This window comes from Saimiri boliviensis, chromosome 8 (assembly GCF_048565385.1).
Source record: "Saimiri boliviensis isolate mSaiBol1 chromosome 8, mSaiBol1.pri, whole genome shotgun sequence".
Taxonomy (NCBI): domain Eukaryota; kingdom Metazoa; phylum Chordata; class Mammalia; order Primates; family Cebidae; genus Saimiri; species Saimiri boliviensis.
In genome coordinates this window covers 61022617-61038911 of record NC_133456.1, presented here as the reverse complement: position 1 = coordinate 61038911, position 16295 = coordinate 61022617, and the positions used below count along the sequence as shown (strand labels likewise).

At 40.3% G+C, this 16295-nt stretch overlaps 1 protein-coding gene across 12 annotated transcripts in view; it reads left to right on the top strand.

The window, feature by feature from the left end:
- FOXP1 (forkhead box P1) overlaps nucleotides 1-15103 on the top strand; it is a 432878-nt gene extending 417775 nt beyond the window's left edge. For all 12 annotated transcript variants that reach the window (XM_074404548.1, XM_010350106.3, XM_074404545.1 and 9 more), the window contains 3 exons: nucleotides 930-999; nucleotides 5558-5724; nucleotides 11862-15103. In XM_074404548.1, the coding sequence (XP_074260649.1) occupies nucleotides 930-999; nucleotides 5558-5724; nucleotides 11862-12006 (382 nt within the window). In that variant the 3' untranslated portion in view covers nucleotides 12007-15103. The remainder of the gene's footprint in view (nucleotides 1-929; nucleotides 1000-5557; nucleotides 5725-11861) is intronic.
- The last annotated feature ends 1192 nt before the right edge of the window (nucleotides 15104-16295 follow it).

The window sequence follows — 16295 nt, the reverse complement described above, 5'->3', positions numbered from 1 at the left end:
CCATAATCCCCCCCAAGTAAAAAGGGAATTTTTGGTTAGAGTTAAAATGTGTGTGTACTACTGGGCTAGACAGATTTCTTCTTACTTGTTCACTCATTAGAATAATGTAAACGTAATGAGATGAATGATTAAAATGTTCCAAGCACAGGAAGGAAATAGGTAATATCGAGTATACTTCCTTTAAAGGCCTCTGATAAATGTAGGTAATTGCTTACTGGAAGGTACTCTTTACCCTCAGTATGCTCAATATATATTTTTTAGTATTTTTATCCTTTTGAGGCTAGAGATTTTCTGAAAACAGTATGTTGGCTTCATTTGGTCCAGGAACGGAGACAGCAGCAAATATTCTCAGACCCTCCCAGATTTGGCTTAGACATCCCCTTATTTAGGAACGCCCCTCCCCTGGCATACCCTACTCTCCACATCCCATTGGCAATAAACGTGCCTTGTAGATGTTCCCTAAAAGCCGTCTTGCCGTCCCTCTAGCAGTCACTGTAGAGTTCAAATCTCGAGGACGCTTACGAGCCAAGATTCTCTCTGCTCACGCCCAGCAGCCCCTGCTGTGAGCTAGCTCACTGCCTTCCCCAGCCCAACCACCTAGACTGCTTGCTGCCTTCCTGTTGGAGGCTGGAGTCATGGTAACTCCTAAAAACCTGCAGAGAGAGAGCTCTGGAGGGAGGACCCGAGCCTGTTACTACCTAAGCCAGAATTTTACACCCAGTTTCCTTCAGTAGCGGAGTCTGACAACCCCAGAGGGTACACACAAACCAGCCCCGCAGAGCAGTGACAGGGAGAAAGCCTGACTTTCCTTCGGTTTTGTTAGTGGGGGAAATTGCTGATTTGGAAGGACACCAGCAAGCTTAAAACTTAGCTAGGAACTCCGGAGTCGACTGTGTTTAACTTTGAGTTTTTATCTTTTTCTTACACAGTAACCCTTCCCTTATTAAAAACATGCAGAGCAGCCACGCCTACTGCACACCTCTCAATGCAGCTTTACAGGTAAGATTAATGGCCGTCCCGAATATGCAGCAGAGGCACAGGTCTCCCCCACTCATTTCAAAATATATTAGCCTTGCTCTAATTAGATATTAAATTTTAATTCCGTTAAACTTTTTTCTTAAGTGCACAAAGCATCGTACTCCCTGGAGGCAAACACATCGGGCTGCTTCAGCATTAGCGGATGCTTAGCATTTTGAATATTGTGGCAAAAAAATTAAAAGTTCACTTATTAATATTTATCAGCAGTATCATAATTTCCATCCTCTTATTTCAGAATTTCACTTGAGGCAAAAATACCACAAGTGTAATTACTCTAGCACAGCTATTAATGTGCTGGATGATAGGCCACTGCGTCACATGACCTTCTATTGTTCACAGGTTTAAAGAGAAAGCAGGGCTTTGTATTTCTTCTTCTTTTAAAGTCGACTTGAGCCTCTTTGCTTCTGTCCGGTGTGGGGAGGAACTGTGTCTGTTTAAACAATAGAGGTGTTTAGGAAAACTCTTTCGTTTTCCTGCCGATTGCTCAAGATTACGTAATAATCATACAGAGTGTTTATTTCCTACTGACAAACCAAGAACTTGTTACGTCACCAATGGTACCAGGAGTGAAGATGGGGGTTTTGAGCAGGTTAGAGTTTACCACCCAAAAAAGGAGCCACCCGAGGCATCCCAGCTTCTAGCAAACTTTTTCCCTATTGCACATCTCCGTTCTTAAATGAAGGCTACTCCTGTATCATTTCATTCAAGTACCTGGGTATAGTACTCAGGTTCCCCTCAAGAGTTCATCAGTAAGCAGCATCCTTTTGGCCTGTGGTCCTGTTTGGTTTTGCCCCTACCCAGACTGTTCTAGAAGACAGGCCAACAGAATGTTGATAACTTTTAAATAACACATTTTATAGATAAATGTGACATTTGTCATCTAAGACAACTGCACTCCTCTGCAGCATACATTCTCAATGGGGGGCTGTATTGCCCTGAGATTGGCTCTGAGATACTAGTGTCGTGTCCTTCCAAAGGACCGTAATACACGAGCAAATACTCACATTTCTTGGGGTAACGACACAAATAGAGACACAAAAGTCTAAAAGGGGACAATAATGAAAAAACTGTTGAAACCTTCAGCATGGTGGCGACAGGAGCCCGGGTCTTGCTCTGCATTAAACAGATATTTATTGAGCACGACTCTGTACCCTACAGGCCTTGTAGTCTTAAGGCTCCTGGGAATTGATGATAGGCCATTTACCCAGTTTCAGTTTAGAGGCAGATTCACTGGCCTTACTTAGCATTTCAGTAATTATATTTATTTATTTTTAGCCTGAACCGGATTTAATAGGAGAAACTACTTTCTGCGTTTCTTTTAATTACTTGTAGTTTACACAAGTAACTTTAGAAGAGTAAATGAAAGCATGCTTCAATGCTGCCACTGTAAATACCATTCATTAGTAACTTATTTTCCCTGGAGTCTTGTGAAGTGTGAATTTAAAGGCTGCTCTATCTGGAATAGTATTAAGATTACAAGCACATTTTATATTCATGAGGTGGAAAGGCAAAAAAAAAAAAAAGTGATCCTCCGTCTTCTGAATTCTCTTAACTATGTGACTAATTTCAATTAGTATGCTTTGTCATTACAAAACTGTTCAGGTTTCCGTCTCTGAACATTTGTTTTTGGCATCTTCTTCAGTAGCCCAAAACTGTCCTGCCATTTTCCAAGAACACTTTCCGTCCATAACGAGGCAAGGGGAATAAATTGATATAAATTCATGATTTGAGAAGTGGATTGTTTCCCTCTCTTCTACGAGTTTGGATCCCTGATCAGTAGACAGACACATAAGACAACTTTCTACTGTGCAAATTAAATAAAGATTCTGCCAGCAGGCCTTCCTTTCCATTACCGCCTATTTCCATTTTTCAAGACGAGTAAAAATAATAGTGGAACAATATCTTCAAAAAAAAATTACTAGAGCAACATAATGCATGATATACAATATATAAAATAGGACAGCAGAATCCACTACAGAAATAAAACATGGGACTTGGGACAGATTGCATTATGCTCTGAAAAGTGAAGTAACTAAGGGTAACCGTAAAGCTTCGTATTTATAGACTGCCTTTCTCCTGAGGATCTCAGAGTGGTTAATGTTCCAGGAGCCAGGGTGCTTATGGACTTCTGCACAATTACTTAGGCAACTTCAGTTTTTGGCAGAGGTGCCAGCTTGATATGAAACCACATACTGTGCAAGGACCATTTACATAATTAAGTCCATTTTTGTAACATACCTGATTCTAAGTGGACATCAACTACCAAAAAAAAAAAAAAAAAAGGAACCACTTTTTTTAGGCAGAAAAAAAGTAGCATAAGCAGTTAGTGAAAATTTCTCTCACCTTGGGTGGGTTGTTCTGACCACTTGGTTAACAAAGAGTGTGTTCAAAATGCCGTCTTGCGGATCAGGCACTGGGATCTCTCTGCAGCCCATCTTTCTTGTCTGAAAACGAAGGGATCAATATAAGTGCTTGCCTTTGGATGCCTTTCACTACTGTGGCTGTTGGGTCTCTGCCCATGTTCTGTGATCCAGTCCCAATCAGTAATGGCCTTGACCTAGAATACTTTGAGAGCTAAAGAGAATAGTCATCCCAAGAAGGTTGCCTTCTCTAGAGAGTGACCAACTCATCCCAATGAGCACATTCATATCAGCATTTCAATTTTGTCTTCAGAATTTTTGAGCAGGGAAGTTGCTAAAATAAATAATTAAGCTAGCAGAAGCCCCACTGCTGCCACATTCTGACCATAGAATAGTGAAATTGCCTTGTGAGAGCTTATCTTACAGTATTTCTAGTGGAGAGACACTTGGCAGAATTTCTGTGACTGAGAGAGGTGCGACCACTGTTGTCTCAGATAAAAGCAGTTAAGATGCTTGTCCAACTGCAGTTTGCAAAAAAAAAACAAACAACTAATAGTTCTGGCAACCGCTCTGCCAAAAAAAAAGAAAGAAAGAAAAAAGAAAAAAGGCTTTATTGCAATTATAAAAGAGTTGCTGGAAAAAGTACTGGATGCAAATTATTTGACACACTGTCGGAGAGTGTGGAATGTTCAGATTTGCCGTTCATCAAAACGAGTTCACCACATTTGGAAACAAAAACAGCATTTTCCCCCTACTTTTTAAAAGAAGGCAGTTATATACAAGCAGAGGAAAGAAAAAGCTTCGGGCTTACAGAGGGCCGAGCTTTGACAGTCCATTATCCAGTGCTGTGTTCCGTGAGTGTGCACAGGACTTCTAAGACAGAGCCTGTACCTTGAAAGCCTTGGCTTTAGGGTTTGTGTAGTGAGTGAGGCTGCCATGGTCATACTAGGCAAACAGACTTCTGTGACCCAGCTTTGCACTCTTTTGGCTTTTACTTTCTCTCTAGAGGCAGGATTTCCAGAATAATTTGGACTCTTGTATGATTGGCCAGCGGAAGTCACTGTGCCAGATCGTCTTGTGACTATTCTTTTTTCTCATTAGGATGGAAAAGCAGGTATCGTGTACTCTGCAAGAGGACAGTTGTGATAAATCTTGGTTTAATTACAGCTGACAGTTTTTGCAAGTGTCCCCTTTAATAAAATGAAAAGTCAGTGGGCCCTCATCACCACCTGAATGAAACAAATATGGGTGCTTTCGTCCAGTGGTGTATGTAACTCGTGTCTGCATTTCAGCCTTACTGTCCCTTTCATTCAAATGCAGTGGAACAGGAAGGAAATCGTATCCTACCTACCCTAAATAGAGTTTAGGATTTCTTCTTTTTCATTTCCCCAGGTTTTTGATGTGACACTCACGTGGAGTGACTTTGTCACCTTTAATATTGACGTATAATTAGGCACCAAAAAGAAATATGATTTAGAGCTTCCTTTTGCCAGAGATCTTTCTTTAGTCCTAAAATCCCAGTCAACTGGTCGGACCCTGAAACATTACGTGGTGTTTCCTTCAACCAGTTATCTCAGACTGTACTAAACAGATTCAAAAATCATTAAAACAGAAATGATGGGAGGAGATAAAAAATTGATTCCAATTCTATAATGTCTTCCTTTTCTATAGGATCAAAGAGGTAAATGTTTATGGAAGTTCTCATAAGTTTGAGCAGTGCAGCCAGAATAATCTGATCAAAATCTCTAATATCCAATAGTGGAGTCATCAAAATGGATAAAGAAATAAAAATTCCATTATATTTCACTGTGATCTGGAAATATTCAGCTCCTCTTAAAAAATGCATCCGACATAAACCTCATATTAGATAGCCTGTCTAAACCACGTGACTACCAAGCAGGACCAAATTGAGTCCTTCCTACCCACGGGCGCTTTGGCCCCCCCACCCCAGTCCCCAGTCCAGCTGTTCAAAACCAAGCTTGGGACAGGTGCCATGAGTCATTTTTAAAGCAAAATCTTTCAACACCTCTTAGAAACTTGTGTTTGCCAGCCATGCTACAATTGATTCAAACTAAAGATTATTGAGTACACCCATAATTAGTAGTTTCCTCATCTTACATACCCTGTGTCTTCATAAATTATCTTTTGGTTGATGACAGGCTTCAATGGCTGAGAACAGTATACCTCTATACACTACCGCTTCCATGGGAAATCCCACTCTGGGCAACTTAGCCAGCGCAATACGGGAAGAGCTGAATGGGGCAATGGAGCATACCAACAGCAACGAGAGTGACAGCAGTCCAGGCAGGTCTCCTATGCAAGCCGTGTGAGTATCATCCACCCAAAAGGTCTTTGCTGTCAGACCCTACGCTCCCTATGTGCACACAGCCTCTCTCTGGGCTCTATATACCTTTTCTGTGATTTCCAGTTTCCCAGAACCAAGCTAGAAGTTTGTGCTTCGAGAAATGTTCAGCTTGGTTAGTGCATAAAAGGACTATTTGCTAACTTTCCCATAAAAGCAATTCGCAGCAATAAAATGGGCAGTGGGTTTACTTTTCTTCTCTGCTTTTATCATTGCAGGCCATTACTTAACCCACACTTCTTTTTCCTCCTCAAATAAATATGCATCCCTGTGAAAAAGTTGGCAGTTTGTTCAACATTTGGGCGTGCGGAACGTAATCGAGAGAAAAAGATGCTTGTTTACTCGGTGGTGCTCTAAGGTTAACCACGAACACGCCGCTGCAGCGTTATTACCAACCATTAATGACGGCACAAATGAAAGGCGGCGTGATTTATAGATTGCTCTTAAAATATCAAAAGGAAAATTAATAGGAGCATTATAGCAGCAGACGGCAGTATAATGAGCGCACATATAACTGAAGCGATGGGCGATGGTTGCCCATGCTGAATGTGAATGGCACCAGGACTGCAAACCACAGGAACGGCAGAGGCCAGGAGACTGTGACGCCCCTGTGAGTGGGTGATGGGAGAAAAGTCGGTGTAACTAGAAACCCCTCTCTCCCAGGAAAAGTTTTCAAACAGAGGGAAGAAACTACATTCATCCAAATGATTGGCCTTGCTGGAGATACTGTGAAGTGACAGTCTCTCCCTTTTAGTGAGTTTCTTGAAAACTGTTGCCCATTGTAAGCAACTAACCCATTTCATGTTTGCGATACTGTCAATTTCTAGAATAGGCTGCTTGTCTACACATTGCTTCTGAATTACTGACCAACATCTTATTTTAAGATAATATAAGTAATAGGAATGGAAAGTATGACCTGTAACAATTAGGAACAGACAAAATGGGCATCTAATGACAAAGAAAAAAGTGTTATCTGCCAGCATGATTTTCTAGCATTTGAATTTCATCTCCACAGCACTTCAAAAAGGATCTTTACTGTTCTTTGCAGAAATGGAAATAATCATTTTTAATTTATATGAACAGTATCTTAGCATTTACTTCACAACGTTTTAAGAATGTGTTTATCTTTCACACTGATGCTGCTATATTTCATCCTTTCCAAAGCAAGTTAGTGTTTCCGACTTTCTCGTTATCACACTTGTATTCATCTGAAATCATTGTCATGACAGGAGTATTTACTTAGATACTAAGGAAGTTCAGAGCAAATGTAAATTGGCATATAAGCTACTATAAGAAATATTCATTAGAGCAAAAATGAAGTTCTGGAATGGAAGTGATACTATTTCTCATAATCTGTACAAACTCCCAAGGTTTTGTTGACATATATTCCTATTATTTGGCGTGAAGAATCACTGAAACAAAACAAAAAGATACTTGGATACAAGCCACAGGCACCAGTTCAGGGTGATACTGATTTTGCTGTACAAAAGAAAGTCACTGCAGGCTTAATTAGTTTAACATATTTGAATTAACCTCAGTATTACCCAAACCATGTTTTACAACAGTCTGAGTTTTGATGAAATGAGGGTTTCAACTATTTTTTAAAAGAAACGCTACGCAAAGATGTCAGAATGCCTTGCTCAAATCTCACAGGTTTGTGCTGTTTGCTAAATGTGATTACATGTCAACAGCAGATTCCCTGCGCCTGCTATCCGTGTCATAGACTGTTACTCTTTTTGACCTCATACAGCAATTAAGGGACTTCTGTGATGACAAAAGAGTTTCCATTCTTGTCCAGTATGCATTACCCTGCTATGATGCAAATTGTTTTTCAACTGTTCCAGTCTATTGGAATAAATCAAGCTGTAAACTTTATGGCACGGTTTGAAGGGCCTTGTTAGGAAGGCAGCCTAGCTGATATTCGAGTGTTGAAACAGAACTCTTCATTCTTACCCTCTCTGTGACAGTCAGATACCACTGCATTTCATTCCTCCTTTGAAACACTAGAAAGTGGTCACATAATTATGGCTTTGGGGCATTATACTTTTATCCTGATAGGCGCTAAAGGAGCTACAAAGCAAAATACTCCATGCTGTGCATACACCCCCAGAACACAATGCCTTTAAACACCAGTCAGCTTTGTTTTAAAACTCTTGTGTTCCCAGAGTGGCAAAACAAAGGAATTACTCAGATGTAAGGAGAAGGGAAATGTGTGGTTTTGCACAGTTATTCATTGGTAGCCCTTTCGGAAATAGGAGTTGGGGAGAAAGAGTTGGGGCAGTGTCTGCAAGGAGAGGAAGGTGCGTTGTGCAGCCCTAACTTGTAGGAGACACGGTGAGTGTATGTGAAGCCTAGTGTCTCAGGTAGTCTGCGTCTCATCTGAAACGGATCTTTCGTGGAATCCCATCTTCCTTTATTCCTTGCAGCACTGTATGCCTGTGCTCCACCTTTTTGCCACACCCCAGGGTTATCTGCCAGTACCAGAAAGTGTCCTGAATTGGATTTCATTTCTCTGGAGTTTAAAAACCTTAACTGTGTAACCTGACTGTGTCGCCAGGTGGTCACACGGTAGATCTAGCTAGTTAACATTTGTTGGGGACCCACTCTGATGAGGCACTGGTAGTCGAGCCAGCAGGGATGACAGGGTCGTTACCTCTGTCTTCAAGATAGTAAATAATCCTAATAAATGTTGGCTACAATTTAGGGAGAATGCTTTTTCTTTACTTCTGTAGCTTCTCAAATCGATACATCATACCTGTACAGATTTGGGGGGGGGGGGACATTTGTTATTTTGATACATATACACAATATGAAATGAGGATAACTAGGTAAACAAATATTCTCTGATGTTGTGAACTGTGTTTTGTGGGACTTTACATGTATCCGATTTTTGGGGTAAGATTAACAAAATATTTGTCAAAGTCTAAAATTATACAGCAAGAATGTCATTAAGATGGAGATGGCTCTGTTTCTTCTAGGGGGTTCCCCCATCCTCCCTCTCCCTTCCCAAAGTCTTATATGATCTTACATTCTTGTATCATTCAGCTCTGGATTGTAAATTTGAAAAGATTGATAGAACTGATAAGAAAGTAGGAAAATGTTGATTTGGAAAACAACACTTGAACCTCAGTAGATGGCTACAATATACATTTCAGTAATTCATAAAAGTTGCAGTTCTCAGCAATGAAAGTTTGAAAATGAAACATTAAGAAATGTTCACCAGTGTCAGTAATCCAAGAAACACCATCTAAGGTAACCTGAGTTTACCTTATACCTGCTAAGCAACAAAGTATTTTTTAAAAATAATGCTTGCTGCTGATGAGATTGAGCTTAAATTGATAGCCCCTTTGGAAGTTAATATCACAGTAAATCATAAGAACCATAAAGATGTTTTGGCCTTTGGTCTAACAATTCCATTCTTAGAAATTTATCCTAAGGAGGTAAATCAACAGAAGTAGGAAGATTAATGGATAAAAATGGTCATTGCATTATACAAACAGTGAAAGGAAAAAAAAGATGATCCTAAAATGCCTAGTATTAAGAAACTGACATATTTCAACACAGTGGAATCTCATCTAGCCATAAACATTATAAACTATAAAGCTAAGAAAATAAAAAAATACTACTCCTGCTGAGTTTACAGTATTTTAAAATATGACTCCAAATAGAAAGAGATTGGATAAGATAAGAAAACTGGCTTTGTGTTTTTTTAAGGAGTAATCATCAGTGTACCTAATTCGTCCTAAAAGAATGTAGAGTATCCTAGCAAGGCTCGTTCACAGGTGTGTGACATGCAGCCACACAGGATCTCATGCCTAAAAGGACACTACACTTGATTTTATGTGTTCTTTTTATTACCTTATTTTATTTAGAGACGGGGTTCTTGCTGTATTGCCTAGGCTAGACTCAAACTCCTGAGCGCAAATGATCATCCTGCCCTAGCCTCCCAAGGATCTTGGACTACACGCACACACCACACCTGGCATGCACTTGCTTTAATGGCATTTCTGTCCTGAAATTTTAATTTTGAGCCAAGGACATTTTCATTTTGCACTAGCCTTTGCAAATTATGCAGCCAGTCCTAATTCTTACTGCAGAAACACTAATATGGCCATTAAAAAAAAAAATCCCCATATCTAATGTTTAATACAGACTGATGGGAGGTGACTCCCCGTGCAGCCTTCCTTGCACAGATATACAACTGTTTCCCTTCAATAAAAGTATCGGGCCAGGCATGGTGGCTCACGCCTGTAATCCCAGCACTTTGGGGAGGCCGAGGTGGGTGGATCACTTGAGGTCAGGAGTTCGAGACCAGCCTCACCAACATGGTGAAACCCCATCTTTACTAAAAATACAAGAATTCACCAGGTGTGGTGGTGGGCCCCTGTAAAATCCCAGCTACTTGCAAGGCTGAGCCAAGAGAATTGCTTGAGCCTGTGAGGTGGAGATTGCAGTAAGCAGAGATCCTGCCACTGTACTACAGCCTGGGTGACAGAGCACAACTTCATCTCAAAAAATAAATAGATGGAGAGCCATACATAAAATGTAATGTAATGCAACTTCACTGTATTTTGTCTCGCAAATAGTTTTTACGAATAAAGGCATTATTTTTGAAGCTATTTATCTATCATCGTCTAGCCCCCCCCCACCACCACTGACCCCGCCAAAAAAAAAAAAACGCTCTCTAAGCTGTGCTGATTTTAGAGTCAATTGATTCTGAAGGTTCCTGTCTTCAAGGGCAGTCCAAAGCACTCCTCTGTTTGTTTTTAAATGGTTCAAGGGGCCTTTGGGGTTTGCATACAGCATCAATTATTTAGGAAGCCAACCATCCCCATTACCACCTCTTATTACTAATACTTGATAATGTCAGTTTAAAAATCTTCCCTTCTGCAGCCTGTCCCAGAGATGGGACTGTTTTTAACTTGAATGGTTTTTCACATATCAAAAGCCCCTGCAAGACAAAGTCATTTGTATTTGCAAAGGATCAGTTGTAAACATGATTTACGAACACCACTTCTCAGTTGTTATCCGAGTGGTTTTGTGTGATCACCCCAGTTCCCCTCCGGGTGAACCACGGTCTGGTCCATAATGAGAAAGTTGGCAGATCTCACTGCAACCTCCAGCATCCCAGTGGCTGCTACCAGCCGGGCCTCATGTTTTGCCTTGTTTACAGCTGACAGTGTTATTATTCTGATCGGGGCTCTGCTTTCTTATCATATTGTTGTGTTGAGCGAGCCTTTTCCTCTCCGTTTGTGTTTCCTGGCAGGGCTTTTCTTGCCTTATTGACAGTTTGTAAAAATATGCATTAATTTGGAGTTTCAAGCATGTATCATGGTGTCTCTTTGCTGTGTTTGCTTGAAGTTGATTAATGATAGAACCTCGCTTGGGGTCGTCCTCTGGAGAGTTCTTTCACAGGTTCTGCATGTTAACTAGCAAAGCAGAACACACAGCAAGCCATGATTAGCCCAGCCTCCTGTGCTCAGTGGTCCCCACAAACTGCCGTTGCATTAGAGATTCTTGTTTCATGTAATTATTTGAAGATCGGTATTCATCCACCCAGGATGCCACTATGGGGCCTGTTATCCAGTACTCAAAGTGTGGTTCCAGGACCCACGGCATCACCTGGGAGCTTGTTAGAGATGCAGGGTCTCAGGCCCCACCCCAGACCTGAATCGCACAATGCATTTCAGCAAGGCCTGCAGGAGACTTACAGCCTTAAAGGTGCATTAAAGTATGAGAAATGCCACCAGAAAGGAGAGGTCTGTACCTGCCGAGAGACTCGTCATTCAGAGCAGCACTACCCAGGAGAACTTCCTGCAGTGATGGAAATGTTCTGTCTGTGTGCTGTCCAGAATGGTAACTGCTAGTCACATGGAGCCTCTGAACATGTAAATTTTGGCCAGCGCAACTCAGAAACTGACTTAAATTGTGTGTTAAGATTTCATTCCTTTCAGTAGCCACATGTGGCTAATGGCCACTATACTGGACAGTAGAGTTGTAGTTCTAGAGTGTGGCTTTTCTGTTGCCCCAAACTTTTAAGTGCTTCTGGGCTGCAATGGGCTGGAAAGTGCCCACACTGAACCTCTGCTTATTTATTCCAGGCATCCTGTACACGTCAAAGAAGAGCCCCTCGACCCAGAGGAAGCTGAAGGGCCCCTGTCCTTAGTGACAACAGCCAACCACAGTCCAGATTTTGACCATGACAGAGATTACGAAGACGAACCAGTAAATGAGGACATGGAGTGAATATCGGGGCGGGCCAACCCCGAGAATGAAGATCGGGAAAAGGAAAAAAAAAAAAAAACACAAACGTCAAAAGTTAGCAGTGAAATTGTTCTCCATTTGTTGTACAGTCTGGAGGATTTTCACTACGTTTTGACAACTCTGAAACGTGTTAACTCTTAGTGCCATCAAGAACCCCATTTGGGAGTATTTTTGATTTTTCTACTTTTTGTTGAAAAAAGGAATTTGTACTCTGTGCATTGGATGGACTTGTTTGGTACTTGGGATTTTCCTCTCTTAACCGTCAACATCAGTGTTGTAAATTTGCTAAACTGATTCACTTTTAGCAGCAGACTTTGAACTGCAGTCCTGCCAACGTTGGACACGGAGGACGCCCGACGGAGCTTGTGCACCTAAGCTGCAGACCAAGCCTTTGCCCAGAATTTAAGGATTCCAATGGACGACCTATTTGCACAGTACTGCATGTTGATTATCACTGCCTTTACTCCATTTCCTTTTTTTTTTTTTTTTTTTTTTTGCTTCCAGTTGGGATGGGGAAGGCCTTTGTGTGTGTATTGGGGGGAGGGGTTAAAAAATAATTATCCCAAACTTTTTAATGTATTGCTTTTTTTTTTTTTTTTTCCCCCCTTCTACTATACCATTTTAAGTTCTGACCTCAGGCCTCCATTTGGGCCGATGGCCTCTTGGAGGCTTAAAGTTTTCTGTACCTTGTGATGAATGTTAATAGGTGTTTTTATTATACAAAGCTGAATGTCATTTCTCGTTTGTAGCTTTCTGTCACTCATTCCATCTTCCTTCAGACATCACCGTTTCTCTAAAGTCAGAAAACATTCCGTTTTGGTCTTTTTCAAAAAGGTCCCAAATGCTGCACTCTATACATGAAGGCCCTCTCACACAGACGTGACGTCCTGCCAGAAAGAGAATGAATGACAGAAAAAAAAAAAAAAAAAAAGAGACACACCCTAGGAACAATGCCGATTCATTCCACGCAGTGGTATTGGGGGTGGTTGGGGGGAGGGATGTTTCGGATTTTCCTTTTTTTTTTCTTTTTGCAGCAACCATCATTCTTAATAAATGCCACCACATTCTACCAGCACAGGGAAACATAGGCAGCACCGGAAAAAAAGCTCATACGAATTAGACTGACGGTATGGCCGTGGAAGGCTCTCCCTTGTGGAACCAATTTGCCATGGGCCTTAGGAGCTCTGTGATAATGAGGGTGGGTTGGTTTTGTTTGCAAGTTGGCCAAAAACCCGGCCCTGGTGGCGGCAGCGCTGAGTTTTATACATTAGTTCAGACCTGCTTGGTGGCATTAAACTGTTCGCATGCAAATTCCATTTCAGATTGAACTTCTTAAGAGAGTTAATGAGGACTGAGTTCAGCAAATGCTAAAGTGTTAATTTCAAATATGCAAATTTGATACTGCAGTTTATTATGCAATATTATATCACCAACCCAGTATCAGAAACTCATAGAAGGTATCATGTAGGTCCTGGGCTTTGGGAGTTCCCACACATGGTATGCAGAATGTGACAGTTACAGGTCAGTACAACCTCAGTCCTTAGAACCCCTCTGCACTTCCACTCTGCACCCACTTTTCCTGTCATTTATTTATTTAGGACTGTAGCTCATTTTTTAGTTCGAGAGCCTTTCAAATCTTAATTTATATTCTTTGTACCTTTTTTTTTCCTAAAATTACCAAAGATATTACACAAAGGTAAATTAAGTTCTCTGTTTTATGCTTTATCTGATGAAGCCAAATATCCTCTTATTGTTGATCAAAGGAGGCAAAAGAATTTAGAGGCAAATGACAAGCGATAGGCTATTGCAACCTGAGAAAGAGAACTGCTCCTTCATCATAGAGTAAATTTAGAAGACCAAGTAGAAAATGGAACCAAAGTTGTTACTTTTTTCTAGTAGTTATTTTTTCTTTTTGTGTACCTCTACAGAGACCAAAACTCATTTCTCTTAGAGATTTTATGGGGCTACTGCAGATAAAAATAGGACACAATATTAAAGGAGCTACAGAAGGAAGGGAGTCCCATCTCAGAAAAAAATGAATGTATGCCACTGCAATTAGAGTATCCAATAAAGGAGACAGTTTAGAGTCAGAACAGAAAAGCTTCCATAAGTGAACTAGATCACATAATAGCATTTCTAGGAAAAAAGATATTTTAAGATTGTATGCCACTTTTGTTTAAGAACTGTGCTGTGATCACTGTATTAATTTTGGTTAATCTTGGCATATATCCTTCAGTTTTTTATTTTTAATTTTTCCTTCCTTTTCCAATTAGGCTTTGGTCAGCATTTTTCATTTAAAGAAAAGTAACACTCCCATCCACTCATAAGCTTGGTACAAAAACTTCTCTGGCAGTTACTTTTGAAGCTTCACTCTGCTTTCTGTATAAAGGGCAGTCTGTGGTCACGCAAGACTTTAAAAAAAAAAAAAAAAAAAAAAAAAAACTTTTCCAGGCAGCTTCATGATGTGCAGGCAATAGCCAGACAGGGTCATGGGAAGGGGGCCCTGTGCTTCTAAACTGAGTGGTTGCTGGTTAGTTTGGTATTCAAAAGAGGATAAAAATCTGGTAGATTAGTTCATTCTCAGCATGTGTAGCTAGACATGAGTAAAGATAACAGCATGAGAAACTGTTAGTACGCATACCTCAGTTCAAACCTTTAGGGAATGATTAAAATTAAAAAAAAAAAATACATTTCACTCAGTTGCACCTAGTCGTATGTCTTGCATGCTTAGTCTAAAGACTGTAGCAAAAAAAAAAAAAAAAAAAAAAAAAAAAGAAAGAAAAATTAGATTTTACATATCTTTGCAGGTATCACAGCCTTGCAGAAGAACCAACTGAAAAAAAAAATATTCTCAGGCTTTACAGCAAGCAAACTTCACTATGATTTTTACAGTTCCGATTCTGTATCCCCTGGGGGTTATCCCAGTTGCTTCTTTAGGATGGGGTTTATTATGTTGTACATATATCCTGATGTGTCTGTGTGAATCTTTGTCTTTTTTGGGGGAGGGCGGAGGGCGGTTCTTTTTTTAGATATTGTTCCTAAAAAGGAATAAATGCATACACCTGTTTGTCAAAACACCTTTGCTTTTTGTGCAACTGCTTTATATTAACGATACTAAAAAAAAAAAAAAATAGCTTTGGAAAAAAAAAAAACTACTGTATGTAATGGAATTGCAGAATATGCTGCACATGTATTTTATTTAGTTATCCTTGCTTTAAGATTTTGGATGACATTTCCTGACATGTGGGAGGGAGAAACTCCCTTTTTTTCCTGCTTTTAAATTGTAACATAGTTGAAGATTTTTTTTTTTTTCCTGTTCTCATTGATTGGAGCATTTTGTACAGGTTTTTTTGTGTGCGTGCGTGCGTGTGTGCGTGTTAATCTGTTTTTTGATACATTCCTGTCCCTTCTGTTTATCCTACCACTGCCTTCCTGGCTATCTTAAACAAGTTCATACATTTGAAAAGAAAAAAAAATATGTTGTTTAATAACTGTTTTCTCCTGCTGCAGTAAATATTTTGCATGATGAAATTCCAGGGTCACACTTTCAAAGTTTATCAGTGAAGTAGTGATTAACAATGGGGAGTGAACTTTTGTATAAAAAAAAAACTTTACAAGGTGCCAAAATGTAAAGAAAATTTGTAACTTTTTTTTTTCCTCAAAGAAAAGCGTACATTAGGGAGGTAGTCCTGTGTGTCAGACAAATGCACTGTCAGGAATGAGGGTCGAACCTACCTGTCCTAGAGTCTGTCTTGTAAGATGAGTTAGGCTGCCACCTTGGACCAGCAGCAAAATGGGATATCAAGGCTTAAGTACATACATGAAGAGTTACTGCCATTCCTGCCACCTTTGGACAGCTCAAACAGCATCCCCAGAATCCCGTCAGACCTAGCAAATAAAACCTTGGATTCTTAACCCAAGATATGCTCTAAATCACTAGCTTTTTTTTTCCTCACACACAGAAAAAGAATTAAAAAATATTTCCTTTCTTTCCACATTCCAGCTGAGCTCTGTTTCCAAAGGCACAAAGAAGAGTGTGCTTATTCGGATTTTGAATCTTTTTGGTACCCTTTGGGTAATGACGTAGCCTCCTGAGATTTTGGATGTCTTCAAAGTCAGTTTTGCTTTTTTATCCCGAGAATCAGATTTACAATGCTAAAGGCATTTGTTGGGCCTAGTGTAGCTCATGCAATCTCTGCTACCCACCCATAAGCCTTGATGAAGATTATGATAGAGTCCGGACTGTGAGCATGGTGCTTCGTGTATATGTG